This window comes from Simochromis diagramma, unplaced genomic scaffold (genome assembly GCF_900408965.1).
Source record: "Simochromis diagramma unplaced genomic scaffold, fSimDia1.1 OVJJ01000031.1, whole genome shotgun sequence".
NCBI classification, from domain to species: domain Eukaryota; kingdom Metazoa; phylum Chordata; class Actinopteri; order Cichliformes; family Cichlidae; genus Simochromis; species Simochromis diagramma.
In genome coordinates this window covers 2,651,639-2,668,282 of record NW_024386983.1, presented here as the reverse complement: position 1 = coordinate 2,668,282, position 16,644 = coordinate 2,651,639, and the positions used below count along the sequence as shown (strand labels likewise).

General features: G+C 40.5%; 1 protein-coding gene across 12 annotated transcripts in view; it reads right to left on the bottom strand.

The window, feature by feature from the left end:
- Positions 1 to 16,644, bottom strand: part of slc8a2b (solute carrier family 8 member 2b) — a 201,381-nt gene that overhangs the window by 22,819 nt on the left and 161,918 nt on the right. For all 12 annotated transcript variants that reach the window (XM_040039710.1, XM_040039709.1, XM_040039711.1 and 9 more), the window contains 3 exons: positions 12,534 to 12,907; positions 7,368 to 7,471; positions 3,868 to 3,885 (listed from right to left, as the gene is read on the bottom strand). In XM_040039710.1, the coding sequence (XP_039895644.1) occupies positions 3,868 to 3,885; positions 7,368 to 7,471; positions 12,534 to 12,907 (496 nt within the window). The remainder of the gene's footprint in view (positions 1 to 3,867; positions 3,886 to 7,367; positions 7,472 to 12,533; positions 12,908 to 16,644) is intronic.

The window sequence follows — 16,644 nt, the reverse complement described above, 5'->3', positions numbered from 1 at the left end:
TGGAGAGCTTCCTGCACTCAGGGCACTGTTCCTCAGTCTATGAGCATCTCATTCATGCTTTTTCTGCCTCTAATGGTCGGTCATTTGAGGTTAAAGCTGCTCAGTTGCTTTGATAGCAAGTTTGACAGGAAGTATACTCTAAACTCTGGAAGGTTTAGTTAATGGAAAAATGTTATGGCTGCCTGTTTGCTTACTGCTGGCAGAGCTGAGCATTGATTTTGATTTTTAACTGTCTGTGTTGATCATAAACTTAAAAGAGCTCCTGAAATGAAAATGTGGGAGGACTGCGATTTTGATTTGACATATATTTAATTAAATGTGATCTGACATTTATTGGTAACTGGGTAAGCTCTTTTTGTGGAGCTATTTCTTTTAATAAAACGCTTATATCGATTTTTACTTACTGAGCTACGTGATTTTATGTTGCTTTATTTTTTTGTACTTGTTAGACTGTTTTCTTTTTACGTTATTGAGCTTTTTGAGCTGTTCTATGTTATTATACTTCCCAAGATGGGATTTAACAAAAGTATATCTCACCTCATCTTCTTTCCTTTCCTTTAGCATTATGGATATCATGTAAGACAGCATTTTATTTTAATATAAACAGTTTTGCTTTTTTAAGCTTTCCACACGTGAAACTCCAGAACAATAAGCTGTGTATATAATATAGTATTAATATTCATAATATTCTTGACTTAGAAAGGCCACAAACACTCTGACAAATCTGTACAAACCACCAAGTGTTGATTTTTTTGTGAGGCTTTATTCACAAACTGCTCACAGCTCTGCTGTGGTCCAGATGCAAACAGGGGGCTATAACAACTTTGCTGTATCTAGAATATAAAAATCATCTGGAATAATTATTGCATCTATGAGTGATTAAAATTGTTAAATAAAAAAATCGGAAACTCTTTAAATTAAAATTTCAGATGGGATCATGGGTTTGAAGCTGGAAATCAAAGGGCTGATGTTGGGTGGATATGCCAAACTGTGGAGTGGAAGTGAATGTCCTCAGGGCGAGAGAGTGGTGACTGGAGCAGAATGGACATGTAGGTGAATTGAACTGAAGTGATGAAGAGGTGTTGGGTAGATGTTGGGTAGCAGGTAGATGTTGTAAGGAGAGAAGTGTGGAAGAACAGATATATGGTTGCCACCAGGACGAAAGGACTGTGGTAAACACAGACTTCAAGAAGAGGCAGGAGCGCAGGGTGGCATAATGGCGGAGAAGGTGCACATAGGTGGATGCAAGCTGGTGTCAGAGGAGAATGCAGCTAGGCAGTCTGTAGGATGACTTTGGAAATTAAGGAGATGAGGAATGGTGGAAGCTGAAGAAGGAAGAATGTTGCACAGAGTTCAGGGAGGAGTTGAGGCAGACCGAGTGGTAGGAAGAGTCAGTAGATAACTGAGAAAGCACAGCTGTAGGAAAAGTCCCAAGATTTGGTATTTGGTTTATCCTTTGGATAAAGGAAAGAGGGTAGGAAGACTTGGTGGAGAAACAAGGAAGTATAGGACAACATTCAAAGGAAGAAGTTGGATAGTCGGAGAAAATAGACAGGAGTACCGAGGGGCCTAGCTGGCAAAGAAAAAGACTTACAGTGAGTTATATGTAAGGCTAAGGAAGGAGAAAGGGACTTGTATTGATTAGCCAGGCAGAGAGGTTAAGCTGGAAAGGATGTGCAGCTGGTTGGGGAGGTTAAGGAAAGAGATGGAAATGTAGTAATGAGTGACGAGTGTGGAAGGAGTACTCTGAGTAGCTGATAAGTAAAGAAAATGAGAGAGAGAAGGACGGATGAAGAACAGTTAGTGGATCAGGAAGTGTAGAGGATTAGCACGCAGGAAGTGAGAGCAGCTATGGAGAGGATGTGGAAGTGTGCAATGAGCACTGGTTAAGGTGACATACCTTTAGAGGTATGGAGATGTCTAGGTGAGAGAGCAGTGGACTTAACCAGATCGTTTAACACAATCTTGGAGAGTGACATGCCTGCAGAATGGAGAACAAGTGTTGGAGAAGAGGTGGAGTAACTACAGAGGGATAATGGTGATAAGCATGAAGCTATGGCAAAGAGCCGTTGAAGCTAGGTTAAGAAGAAAGGTGGAGATCGGTGAGCAGAATGGCTTGATACTGAGAAAGAGATCTACAGAGGCAATATTTGGTTGGAGAGAGCGGATGGAGAAGTATAGAGAAGGTCAGAAGGAGCTTCACTGTGTCTTTGTGGATCTACAGAATGCCTATGATAGGGTGCTGAGAGAGAAACTGTGGTACTCTGGCTCCGAGCTCCTTCTTGTCTGCAGTGGTAAAGAACATGGTGACTGACGAGAGTCTCTGTGGATTATGATGGTTGGAAACGACATTGTGATCTGTAGGGAGAGCAGGAAGCATGTGGAAGCGAGCCTGGAGATGTGGAGGTATGCTCTGGAGAGAAGGGGAATAAAAATCAGCAGAAGCAAAACAAGATATATGTGTTCGAATAAGAGGGAGGCAGATGGAAAATTAAACATGCAAGGAGCAGTGCCAGTGAAGGGAGATGGGCTTAAATACCTGGAGTCAACCATACAAAGCAAGAGAGGTGAAGAAGAGAATGGAGACAGGATGAAGAGTGTGGAGACGAGTGTCCAGGGGGCAAGGATAGTAGTAAGTGTGTAAGGAAATGATGTATGGTTGACGGTGGACAGGAGGTGGAGGTGGCACAGACGAAGACCATAAGGTTTTGATTGGGAGTGAGCAGAATGGACAAGATCAGAAAAGTTAGCAAAGTTGGAGAGGAAGGGCTGAGATGATTTGGACATGTGCAGAGGAGTAACGAAACGTTTCTCCCACTGAAAACGCTACGACCAGATGAACAGAATCAACTTTTGGGGACAGTGGATATATTGGGCAAAGGATGTTAAAGATGGAGCTGCCGAGCAGGAGGAAAAGAAGAAGACGACAAAGAAGATTCATGCAGAGGCTTGGTGTGACAGAGGAGCATGCTAGGGATAGAGTGAGATGATCCTCTGTGGCGACCCTAAAAGGGGGTAGCTGAAAGAAGAAGACAGCATATGCAGCCTTTATCCCTTTATCTCCTGCTTGAGTGCTGCTTAACCTTCCTCTGTTGGTTTCGAGGACATGTCTACAATCATCAGTTAAGTTGTGTTTCCTCCGAGGTAGAAGTCAAAAATCCATGTTAGTGATTTCAGTTAGCAGAAGTGAGACTTAGCAGACAGCAAAGTGATGCTTGTCAGGGTGGCCAGCCCCATAACTCCAGTGTCCAGACTACTCTACAAATCCTCTGGCTCTGCTCTGTGGATATATAGAAATTCAGTGATGTTTTCAAACTTTACTGATTAAAAACTTCAGAAACAGTGTCACAAACAGTCTATGTGTCAACATGGATGAGTTTTATATGTGCATGTTAAGCAGCTGACTGCAGCGCAGAAGTGAGGCATTTGATATTAGGTTATTTTTCTCCTTCCTCCTTGAGGCAGAATCAGCAGGAAGCCAGAAGAGCAAACAGAATGATGGAGCGCTGAGTCAGACCGAATTTATTATCGTCTCCCTCCAAATATGTTCATGCCTCGGTGTGGGTTAAAATACCATTTTTAAATGTCAACCTTTGCTGGAGAGCTGACGTAAAAGTGAATCATCAGTGACTCTGATAATTGAATACCTTTACCAGTTGTTATTAAAAGATCAATGTTCTTTCTCTTTTTTCCCCATTAAAAAACCTTTAAAAGGCTTTAGAAAAATTATATATATCTATAATTGCTTCACTTAATTTCATTCATTATTCCACAAAATAATGAACATATTGACTGAGCATGAAAAACTGTGGCTCGACTCAGACGTCCTGACAGTTTGAAGCAGAGGAACTAATCAGATGGTCTTACCTTGGTTGAGCAGCAGAGCTGTGAAGAAAACAGAGAGGAGGGCGTGTGGACAAGAAAAGAAGAGCAGTAAGTACCAGCGAACATTCAGGAGGGAAAGCACAATCAAAGCAAAACAAAACCTGATCTCACAAATGAGTCAATATTAACAGTTCAGTAAAACCTTTTTGTCTTTACAGTAAAACTTGAGTGCCTTCAGCAACGATCTCTTTTCTTACTCGTCTGTCTTTCAGCTGTTAGTGTTTTGTCCAAGTTAATAACACAAAGGACAGTCTGAAAAATCATCTGAAGTTTAAAGGAAATGTCCCGTCTCCACGTTACACAGAGAAAAGCAGGGTTTGTGTGTCGATGGATGAAAGATGAATGGCTGTCTCCCTGAAGACGTGTGTCTCTGTGTTCCTAAGATAAGATGAAATTTTATCGATCCTTGTGAGGAGAGTGGGTCAAACAAAACAAACAAACAAGTAAAACACAAGAAAAAAAAGAAAAGAAAAGGCAACAAAATATACACAAATAATGTGCCGCTGTCCACCTGTTCATCTGGGACAAATAAAGCCCAGCTGCAGTCTGAGCTGCTGTAAAGCCTCTTCTGTGAATTTACTGAAGAGGTGTAACTTAGTTTTGTGACTGAAAGGCTGAAAGCTTTGAAATGCAAGAAAACATAACAGCTGTTTTAAAGTCATGGTCATCTTTGAGATCATATTGAGACTCCTTCATTCATTCAGCTCAGTAGCTGCTATTTACCACGCTCCCTTCAGACCATGCACACTGTGCGCTCTGTCATTTCATCACACACCTCAACCTTAGACAGAAAGCAAACATTCAATTCTGTTTTTGCGCCTCCGCATTAGAGCACTTTTCTGCAGATTTCACAAGAAGAGTCCAGTTTGTGATCCTGGTGACAGGAAGACCAGGAGCCTGCTCGTCATTTTTGACAATCAGAGCGTTGTGAACCATGAATTCATCCCCCAGGGTGAGACTGTCAACATGAACATCCTGTGGCATTTGTGTGACAGCGTTCAGCAGAAAACCTGAGTGGCTCAGAGTGCGCTAAAATAAATAAATAAATAAATAAATAATATATATATATATATATATACACATTTTGCAATACCAACATGCAACACCTCCCAAAAATGGAACAAAATAGAAAAGGTTGATGGATGATCTCTTTGACACTCATAGAAGACTCTGCCTAAAAGAATATGTACAAGTGGACCTGGTGAGACTTCTAAGGAGAGATCTAAAAATAGCAGCTATGCTGAAAACTGTAAGAAGGTATGGATAAGAGTATGGAGACTCATCATCGCTGCAGAACAGACCCAACAATAAAATCCTCTGTTTCAGGGTGCTGCATATTTTTTTAAAATCTGAATGTAAAAATGTATACATTTCATTTTTATACAAGCTTGTTTAAGGCAAACTCTTAAACAAGCTTCATGAATGCAAAGCTGTGAAACTGCTTTAAATGTTTAAAGTCAGAAGAGAAATTCAGAAGTTAAAAAATAGTAATGTCAAAGTATTTTACTGTGTATTTTACAGTTGTGTACTGTTTTTCTAGAATATCATTACATTTACATAAGTAAACTGTGATCTGACACGTCAAATGTAAAATAACATAACATCACTTTAAATGTAATGAAACACAATTTACTTGTTTGTTAAATATATTTTGTTGTACATATGCATATTTAGATCGTAAAAATACGTCCAGAAATGTCTCCCATCATTCCCTGGGTACATGTGCTGCTGTTTAGATGTTCTTGTTTCATTGTTTATGGTTACTTTTAACTGATATCTTGAATGTTGTGTTTACGCCGTGGTGCAGTGTCACTGACAGTTGTTGTTTTGTAGAGAGAGTGCTGTACCATGAGTGACTTCTGTTGTGCTGTTGTTGAACATTGAGGCACATTGTAGCACCGGCAAGCATTTTAATGAAGAGCTCCCCTACCAGCTTGGGGTTGAATAACAAGCTCAATCTCTCTCTGTGAGCTTCCTTGTTTAGATCTCTCTGCATGCCACAATGTAAAGCGTTGCATGCGCGGACACGCTGTGCTAATTAGATATTTTGAAAAAGAAATATAGAGGTAGGAGTTGCAATAAATATAAATAACATGTCGCTAAGCATCGGCCAATGAATGTGAACTAACAACAACAAGGTCGCGGGTATGGCTGCGAGCGTAGGAAAAAACCCAAATATGAAGGTATTTTACTGCATTTTACAGTAATGTTCTGTTCTTCTAGAATATCATTAAAGTTACGTAAATAGACTTTGACTTCACATTTTGAATGTAAATTAACGTTAAATCACTGTAATGTAACACAACATAATTGTCATGATTATTAACTGTATCTGTCTGTACATGTGCATATTTAGATTGTTAAAATACATTCACAAATGTATCATGATTTCACAAATATCTGTTCGTTATTTGAAAGATTGAACTGTTGAATTCAAATGTAATGCTATGGAAAAGTATATAACATGATCCCTATAAGCTTGTGTTACATCACATAAGTATTATTATCGCTGCTAGTTAGGCCGTTCGTGGCTCAAGAGTTGGCAGTTCGCCTTGTGATCCGAAGATTGCCGGTTCGCGCCCCGGCTCGGACACTCTCCGTCGTTGTGTCCGTGGTCAAGACCGCCTACTAGTGATAGCCAAAGGGGCCGATGGTGCGATATGGCAGCCTCGCCTCTGTCAGTCTGTCCCAGGGCACGCAATCAATTATTATTTAAACCAACTGTTAACTGTATATTTCTGTACATTTACGTATTATGATTGTTGTTTATAGGTAATTTCATTGTTTGATCACGTAAAAATGTTCCTAATTTAATGTCTAAAAGCACTTGGAAAAGGCAGAATCCCATGTCAAATTAGCGCAACTAATTGTATTTTCATTACTGGAAAATGACCGTATTTTTGTGGGACAGTTATTTTCTGTTATTTCACGGTCGTATTTTGGCGCCCCAGCAGCCGGAATATTACCGTTGTTTTAGGATGTTTTTTTTAACAGTGCAGCTTTGTGAAAGCAAACATTTGCAGTACTTTGATACCTCTGCAGCTGCGTTTTAACGAGTACCAAACACGCCAAGGTTCAGTACTCAGCCCCGTCTATGATGTCTTGTAAATACAAAGCAAACATTTCTACACTGAATAACCGTCAACTAGCGCTTCTTTCAAATGTCACGGTTAAAAAAACAATTCTAGAAAGAAAGTTGAGTCTCAAAACACATGACTCACGTTCAAACTTGTGCATCACGGAGCAACTAATGAGACAAAATTTAGACGTAAATATTATTTGCATATAAAAAGACCTTCTGATAATACGAGTCTGTGTATGTGGAGCATATTCTCTTTGAATTTCATTTATACTTCTCACTTTGTAACCGACAGTCGAGCAGGGAGATGACGTCAGGGTTTGAAGCATGTTCGCTGGTGACGGTCGATCAAAAGGTTAAAGTAAATCCATCAAACAAAGGGAAACATGTTACAGTCACGTACCTGAGATTCCTCTCTTCAGCCAGCGCGGCTCCTCCAGCACGATGAAGAAGTTTTCATGTTTTTCATATTCTTCATCATCAATTATCCTCACCTGGAGAGTCTGACTGCACACACGCACGCACACACACACACACACACACACACACACACACACACACACAGAAAACTGTCAGTTGCAAACACATAATGAAGTTAAGCACTTCATCAATAGGTGATTTTAGCACTCGGGGCGCCTTCACCACAGGTCGTCCTTGTTAACGACGTGTTGCCATTGCAAATCTCAAGGCCTGTGAACTAACACACACACACACACACACACACACTGCAGAGGTCTGTCCTGCTGTGTCTGTTCAGGACCTGCTGCTGTGTAAATCAGAGCAGGAGGAAACCAAATGCATAGAAAGGACACAAGTTCAATAAGTGAGTTAAAGGTGGGAGCTAGGGGAGAAAACTGCAAGACAGATTAAAAAGACTCACAGAGGGAAACTATTAGTAGAGTCAGAGAAATATAATGAATAAGGATTGATGTCATGGATGATTATGCAATTATCAATTTCTAAAATACCGCATTTTAAATATTAAAGACTGCATTAATGTTAAATAATGGGACTCTCACTTGGAGTGTATCTGCTCACATAGCATATGGAGATTTCAGCTGAATATTTATGACTTCTCCAACATGGCCGACTGGTTTTCAGAATCCATACCAAGAGAAATTAACTTTGCACTGAGGAGAAAAGAAGCCAGACACTAAGAATAGGAAAGAATCAAGCAATAGTGAGGCAGAGCAGCTTTAACACCATAATGACGGTGAGCGTTTGAGCGGTATTAGAAATGATGGGTTTATTTTAGAAGAGAAGAAGTGAAGGTGAAGTGATGATGACAAGCCCCGTTAAGGTCTCTGAGGACTGCCGGACTGAAATGTCACCACAGAGAGCGACCTACTGAAGGTAGAAGAAAATCTACTGGGACAACACAGAGGAAGAGATGGAGGAGGAGAGAATGAAACTGAAGGAAGACAGGAAAGGTGTGGAAACAAGAGCGAAAAGGAGAGGGAAGAAAGATGAACAATCAAAGTGTTTAGTGTAAGGAGATCGAGATATGAGCACGAATGGATGGAATACAAAAGTATGTATTCATTAAAGAAGGAGCCATGAAAAGAGAACAAAGCACTCCCTCATTCACAAGGGGTCACCGCCACGTGTAGCGCCACATGTTTGATTTTGCAGCTTTTTACACCGGCTTCAAAAACCCCAAAGAGCTTTGTGAGAGACAAAGAGGGAGAAAAAAAGGAAAGGAACTGGGCCGATGCAATCAATAGTCAAGTCATCCTGACAGGTAAGCAATGTGGCGTGAAAATGACAGAATGAAGGAGCGAGGCGATTAGATGAGGTGATGATGAGCAGAAAGAACGATCATAAAACAGTCCAGCAGGAGAGCTACGGCGCCGCTGACGCCGCTGACAGCTCGAAACTTCCTTCCTATCTCACTCATAAATCAACGTGACTTATTAACTTCTTCTAAATATCCAACTGCTAACAGTTGTTAGTAGTTATTTACTCTTAGTTTTGATTTAGTAGTCATTAAATAGTCATATAATAATTACAGGTTAACAAATGTAGATTTACTAGCAAAATGCAGCTTTGACACTCATTCCCTCCAAGAATAACTAATAAAACCAGACCAGCTACTTCACCTGTAGGGGGCGACACTGACGTGTCTTCACCCCGATGTTGCTGTTACTTTATTTTACTGCAGATTGTCAACTTTGGCATTTTAACCTGACAGCTGCGAGTCTGCAGAAAGTCTTCTCACTTCCTAAAAATCATTTTACATCAAAAAATAGAGGGCACAAAAAACAAAACAAAAGCTAAAATAATTACTTTAATCTGCTTCCATTCAAAACGTCAAACAGTATTTTACTACCCCTAAAGCCCAGTAAAACCTTTAAATATTGAAGTATACCTATTCACTCAACCCCTCCTCTTGACAACTTTGTGATATTTGCTATTTATTTTATTTATTTTGGATTTCACACTCATAATGAGCAAATTTCTGTAAACAACAAAATAGGTATGGCCACTCTAATTTGCACACAAGTCAAACAATGTTCAGACATTTCTTTATTAATTAAACAGACCCACTAAAGGTTCCTTTTCAGTAATTTTAAGCATGCAATGATTTGTTCAAATTCTGTTTTCAGATGTGCAAACAGTGCCAGCTGTGGTCAAGCAGTAGCAGTCAGCACACGCTAGAGCCAGAGCAGTGTGGAGCTGCAAAAAAGCCTAAAAAGATGTGAAACACCAAGTCCTGATTTTAGCAGAAAGCTGGTGACATGTTATGTCCAAGAACAAAACTACACCCTTGAGAGCTGGAGTCCTCTCACAGAAATGAAACGACTGCAGAGGCATGAATAACTCTGGAGCTGCACTCAGAGAATTGTTGCCCCCTCTAGGAACTGCATCGTCGGTCATCATGCAACTAAATGTAGCCACACAGAAACTTAATAAGGTCACAAGGGGCACAAAAGGCACAAGGTGGGCGCTTTGAGTGAAAGCTGACGTGTTCAGACACGCTGACTGGGCCATGATTAACCAGTGGAACAGCAAACAGGAATAAATCCCTCCTCAGGAGCAGAGCCAAAGTGCTGCTTCACAGAAACATGCTGAGATCTCCCATCACCAGACCTGTCTCACTAAATTCACTGTCCTGCCAGTCAGTGAACCTGTTTACATCAATGTGGAGCTCCTGGAATCAATATCACACAAGCACGAGTCGTTCAAACTTGTCATAAGTGCTACACAGTTCTGAAAAGGAGAAAGGCTCCGGTGTCAAAAACGTTGCCTGTGAGGTTTGTTACTGTAGACAGTTAGAGCTGGACGTGAAGACGCATCCTATCGGAAGCTCAAAGCACCCCCGCCGGCTCTAAGGAGACCCCGACACGCTGCACAGTGCCATCTGGTGGTGCGACCCGGCTACACAAAAAAGAGCTGCTACACTTATAAATACAACCAAATATGACCTGACGTTACTCGTTAGGTTCTGGTCGATTCACTCCAACACTACCGTGCAGTATAATGTGACACAAACTCAGAAAAGATCCAGCATGAGCATGCTGAGCCTGCCGTCAGGTCAGCTGTGATGAATAATGGATAGGACTGTCGTCTGGCAGGCACAAAGGTGAACCAAAGACAGTGTGGGGAGCGCTGAAAGAGGTGAAGAGAGAATAATGGTAAGAGAAGACATGCGAATAAACAAGAGGAAAGAGGAGGAAGTGAAACAAGTAGAGGATGGAGACGAGCAAACATCACCACGAAGCACGCAGCAGCTGAAACCTCCCTCTGCCCATTCCTCTTACTGTTATAGAAAAGTTCAATAAAATATACATTTAGCTGGAGTGAAGAGGTGAAAGCATAAATTTCTAATCAATAACAACTTATTTTGAAAATCATACACTCTCTTTACTCCATCCCCTGAATTATTCACCATTCAAAGATCCTTATCCTCTTTTGTGGGCATAAACATGCAGAGCAGCAAAGTCTGAAAGTGAAAGATTATTTGTTTTAATGCATTTTCACTAATTAACTGCAGCAGGAGGCCAGAGGGCTCTGAAATACTCAGCATTTCAAATGAACAGGACATACATCACCCGACCCAATACCATCCTAAATGAATGTAATTGGTCAGATTTTAAATCTTCTTTCTTTCTTTGCTTGCTGACATTAACGCAAAAAAGATCTTCGATTGGAACAAAAGCTTCAGGTCCCAGAATGAGCAGATTTATTTGATAAAATCTGCAGTAGCACATTTTATCAGCCCAGATACGATCTTTTCATACAATTGTTATTGTTGGTATGTTAGCACAGTTTCATACAGGTCTGTGTTCTTGTTGACATGCAATCCTACTGGACATATTTACATCTTTGTTTACAGACGTTTCTGTTCTTATTAACTACAGGAGGAAGAAAAAGAAGCAAAAAACAGAAAGAACTAGAAAGAAGCGATGTGCATCTATCCACATCAACTGTCACAGATTTGGCATGAAGTGTAATTGTTGTAATGCTTTCTTGTTAATGACACTGGTCTTTGAGTACCCAGTTTCACAGGTACTCATCAGTCACTGCTCTGAAATATTGCTAATCATTAACAGCATCAATACCGTCATCAGTGAGCGCTACTTGGTGTGTCTTCCTGTTTGTTCTGAAATCAATTTCCTTTGTTTTTGTGGGTCTCTAACTGAAGAAACCTACCCTGACACTAAATCATTGTAGTTTTAAAAAAATATGTTTCATCTTCAGCAAATTCCACTTTAAAACATTAGCTGAGGTTTACTCAGCCCTTTAGTTTGGAGATGAATTATCTGACTTTCAGTAGGACCACCTGCCACCACCAGTCCCCATCGAGGCCTTCCCAAACCACAGCTCAATTCTTGATTAAGCCATTCGCCTTTATCGCCTAACAAATGCTGTCAAACCTAAAATGGGGACGTGGGCCCAGCTAGTGAAATAAAATGTAAATGAACCAGGACAGAGGTAACACAATATTCTGTGTCATGTTCTATAGAAACTTAGTTTCCACCACATATTCTAATTCTGATTGGGATGTTAGTGGTACTGGGGATGGATGGGTGCATGCAGTCACATGGATAAAGGGACAAACAATGAACAATACAGCGTTTAAGATTTTCATCTGCATCTTCATTGACGAGGAGGTTGTGGAAAGTTAATGACAGCAGCCTAATCAGCTGCTGGTTTAGTATGTTTCTTGTAGCCTGGATGAACTTCTGGAGCTGGTAGTCCTTGTTCTGCTCTGCGTAGCGCCACATGAAGCGGTTCCTCACCTGCTTCTTGTGTGGTCAGAGCTGCCCTGCAGCAGGAGCAGGACAAGGACTATCATTACCAGCTGGAGTCCAAGATGATGACATTAGAGTCTAAAAGATGACGGTCGAAAGCTGCTGAGTGACACTGAAGATCAGCACAACAGTGTCCTGGTCAGAGTCTTGGTCACAAGATGGTTGATTTTCAAAATAAAAGCATAAGAGTTTCATTGGTCGTGTTAGATGTGTCCACTCAAATGTTCCTATACAAGTTGTGAAAAGCTTTCTCCTCCCTATTACTTACATGTCAAGAAGCAGAACAAGAGCAGCATGATGTCATCCTGACTCACCTGGTCTGGTCGTTGGTGAACTCCAGCTCTCCTCGGGCTTCCTCGAAGTCTTCTCCAGCCTTGGCGGTGCCTGACTCGGTGTGGTACGGCAGGATGACTGTGCCACGGGCGCCTGAGTTGCGCACCACCGTCAACTCCATTGTGCCCACGCTCTCACTCACGCGTACCATTCGTTCGCTAAACGTGAAGATGCCAGCATGGTCGTCATCCAGGATAGTCACCGTGGCCACCAGGGGCTCAACTAAGCGAGCTTTGGGTGCGGCACCCACTTCGTCGCTTTCAAACATCCCCTCTGCATCACCAACACGCAAATTCAACAGGCGGACAAAGAAGTGCTCGTCCTCTTCAAATATGTCATCATCGATTATGCCAATCTAGAAACAGAAGATACCAGAGAACAGCCTGAAACTTTAGCTCCAAACAGGTGAGTGTGAGTGAGATTCCTGTAGTGATTAATAATTCCTGGTCAGTTTTTGTGTTTTGGATTTTAGAGCAAAGCTCAGTGAGACCAGAAGACAGAATACAAGAAACGTCTCTGTTCAGTGTCCTTCATGTGTAATTATTAAGTATTCAAATTTTGACATAACATGTGATTCCTGAGCAGAATCCTATTAGTGAATAATAAGAAGCTTTGGAGAGCTCTGAGGTGGAATTATATGGTCAAAGAGTGAAAATGTCTCTATCCCAGAAGGCCACTTCAACAACAATCCCAGTATTATGTGGAATGCAGTCATGCTACATGCGCTGAATTTAAACTGAACCCTGCTCAGGGTGCTTAAGCGCAGTGTTGTTGTATCTGGATGGCTGAGGTGAATATCAAGAGCCAGTCTTTTCCCTCAGCTGCTGGTTCTGTAGTCAACTCTATCCAATCATGTCACTGCACATTAGCAGGTGGCAGGTGGGGATTCCCAAATCAGATCAGGTCTGCGTGTCCAGCCAAGCCTGCCACAGATGGAAGTGTATGAATGTGACTTTTTCTTGCAAGAGAAATAAACACTTAAAAAATACGAAATATCCGGGAGACGTGGAGCTTCACTATAACCCATAAAGAGTTCTGTTTATATTATTATATCCCCTCTCTGTCAGCACTGCTTTTGCAAAAATGTAGATAAAAAAATCCCTATTAAATTTGATTCATGCCACTGTTTAGACAAAATACAAAAAACTAGCGCTGTCAGCGTTAATTTCGCTAAAATCAGGTTAACGCCATGACCGCATTAACGCGGCAAATCTCCGTTGGCGAGTTAACGCAGATTGCCCCTGTGCGTGGTGCTGTACGACGCTAACGTGTTAACGAGCTAACTGCACTAACGCGTTGGCGTCGTGCAGCCCCACGCGCGGGGCGATCCGCGTTAACTCGCCAACGGAGATTTGCCGCGTTAATGCGGTCATGGCGTTAACGTGATTTTAATGAGACAGCACAAGTTCAAACGAATGCACATGAAGGCAAATACAGAAGTCACTGAAAAAATGATCATTTGCATTAATTTGTAAAGCTCATCACAAAGACACAGACACCTTTTAATTAGTGCTACTCTCCAAAGTCGAAGCAGAGATTTCTTTGATGGACTCTTTCTCACAGCACGGCTTATTATTTGTTACATCATTCTTCCGAAACTTATTTCAGAGCACTTATTAATTAATTATCAATTAATAATCATGGAATCATGCTGTGTAGGTACACCTTTTATGTTTTTTTTTTTTTTTTTTTAAATCTGTTGCTTTTATTTTTTACTCTAGTTACTCATGTTGTGTGTGGTTCTCCAGCTGCACCACAGCACAGAGAAAGGCACTGCAGAGGGTCATCAATATGGCCGGTACACACCCAGGACACCGGGTGTTTAGGCTGCTGCCATCTGGCAGGAGGTTCAGGCTGCTGAGGTCCCGAACAAACAGACTCAAGGACAGTTTTACAACAGGGTGATAGCCCTGATCAATGCAAATAGCTGACCTGACTGGCTGCCTCCCTGGACTTTTTTTGGGGGGGTTAACAACGGTAAAAACAGTACTAATAATAATATTTATATTTATAACAAGGTGCAACAATAATTAATGTGCAATAATAACAGTGTGCAATACAAATACACTTATTCTTCTTTTTTATTACTAAGTTATTATACTGTGTTGTGTTGTTTGTGTTGCGTTGCGATGTGTCGCATCGTGTCGTGTTGTGTTACATGTAGTGACGACGTAGGACAGTTTTCCAATTTCATTGTACTATTGTACTATGTATGACTGTGCAATGACAATAAAGAGTTATCTTATCTTTTATTGCACTCTGTCATACGGCATCACTCATGATTTGTTGTTTTTACATCCCATAGTGCACACAATAAGGAGACAAGGGAGAGAGAGAGAGAGTCACGTCTGATGACAATTTAGTGCCTGAAGAAAGAGTTACTTCAACAAGCTCCAACAAAGCGCAGTACTTTTCAAATTATGCATTTCTTCCTGCTAAAGCTGGAAACTACAAAGGTGTTTCACCACTTGAAGCAAAAACACACCACTGAGTAGAACGAGGAGGAGATACAAGCAGCAAAAGTAAAAAGCAGTTTAAGTAACTTAAACTCCTCCGTAGGTAGAAAGTATCTTTCAATTGTATTATGTGACAGAACTGTGCAGTGTTGTTTAGTTCATTAGAAAATAAGGATGTATAATTCATTTACTGATGCCTGGAAGCGTCAATAAAATATCAGCAATGTTGACACCGTCAATTTTCTTGAAATATTGTATAAATTTTGGGGTCTACTGCCCAACCAGCAAAGTCCGTTTGTTTCTATAACCCATTAAAACACAATAAATCTTGGCCAACGTACTGTACAACCAGTAAAACCATCAAGCAGTGGGGGAAAATGGCACTGTGAATTAAAGCTAGTCTGAAAGTGAAGAGGTCTGTGAGAAGAGGTGAAGTTGGTGAGTTAATTGACCTAATCTGACGTGGGAGGCTATTGCAGAGTTCTGGAGCATTAACTGAGAACAACCATTCGGCTGTAAGAGCCAACTGGGAATTAAGAATAGCTGAAAACTGCTGATCAATGGACCCGAGAGAGAAGCATGGATCTGATAGGTAACGTGGATTAAACCCCTGCAAGTACTTGTATGAGAAATAATGTTTTTATAATTGATCCTATACATCACCGTCATACATCAGCAAATTCAACTATTTAAGAATAGTTGAAATATGATCATGCTATTAGTTTTGCTCAGTCCAAAATATAACAAACTGCAGAATTATGTTTTTAAGCTCATTAATAGAAAGAAATGGTTGAAATTTACTTAAAAGTCTAAATTTAAGACAAGAATCAAAAACATACAAATCAAATTCTTTACCTGAGGTTTGAAACATGATGTCAGAGACCCAAGAACCATGTTGGGGTCTTCTCTGTTTTCTTTATATTATTGTAGGGTCTTTACTTCACAATATAAAGCACCATCAGGCAGCTGTTGTGGTTTTTTTGATGCTATATAAATAAAACTGAATTGCATTAAAGTAATAAGAATTCAATTAGTCTGATTTTAAATGGATTTCTCTTTGTTGTGACAGTTGTTTTTATACTGTTCCCTCGTAGCGCCAACAGTACAACCACTACACCTTTTATGTGCTGACAAATTACATAATAAACTGTAAATCTGTAGAACGTGGACTTACAAAAACATTGTTTTTAAGGCATTTGTTAAACTAGTCTTCAACTTAAATAATCTTTTCATGTTGTTTTTAGACAGTTTGGACAAAATTAAATATTTGAAGACATCAGCTTCAGGGAGTTTTACACACTGATTCATTAAATGAATATCAGAATCAGAATACCTTATTGATACCAAAGGAAATTATGGGTTACAGCAGGCTGCATGCTGGTTGGACCCCTTCCGTTTAACTCTAAAATGATAAAAGTAGCAAAACCTCATCAGGCTGGCTCTGATAACAATGTAACCAGTCTGTCAAACACTAAAACTAAACACACATTTTTATCTGATTTTAGTTAGTTTAGAGAACAAACAATATATTTTTTTAAAGATTTATTTGGGCTTTTATTATTTTCATTACAGAACAGCAGAGCAGACAGGAAAGGAGGATGGAGAGCGGGTGAATGGTCTGGGGTGGAGTTAAACC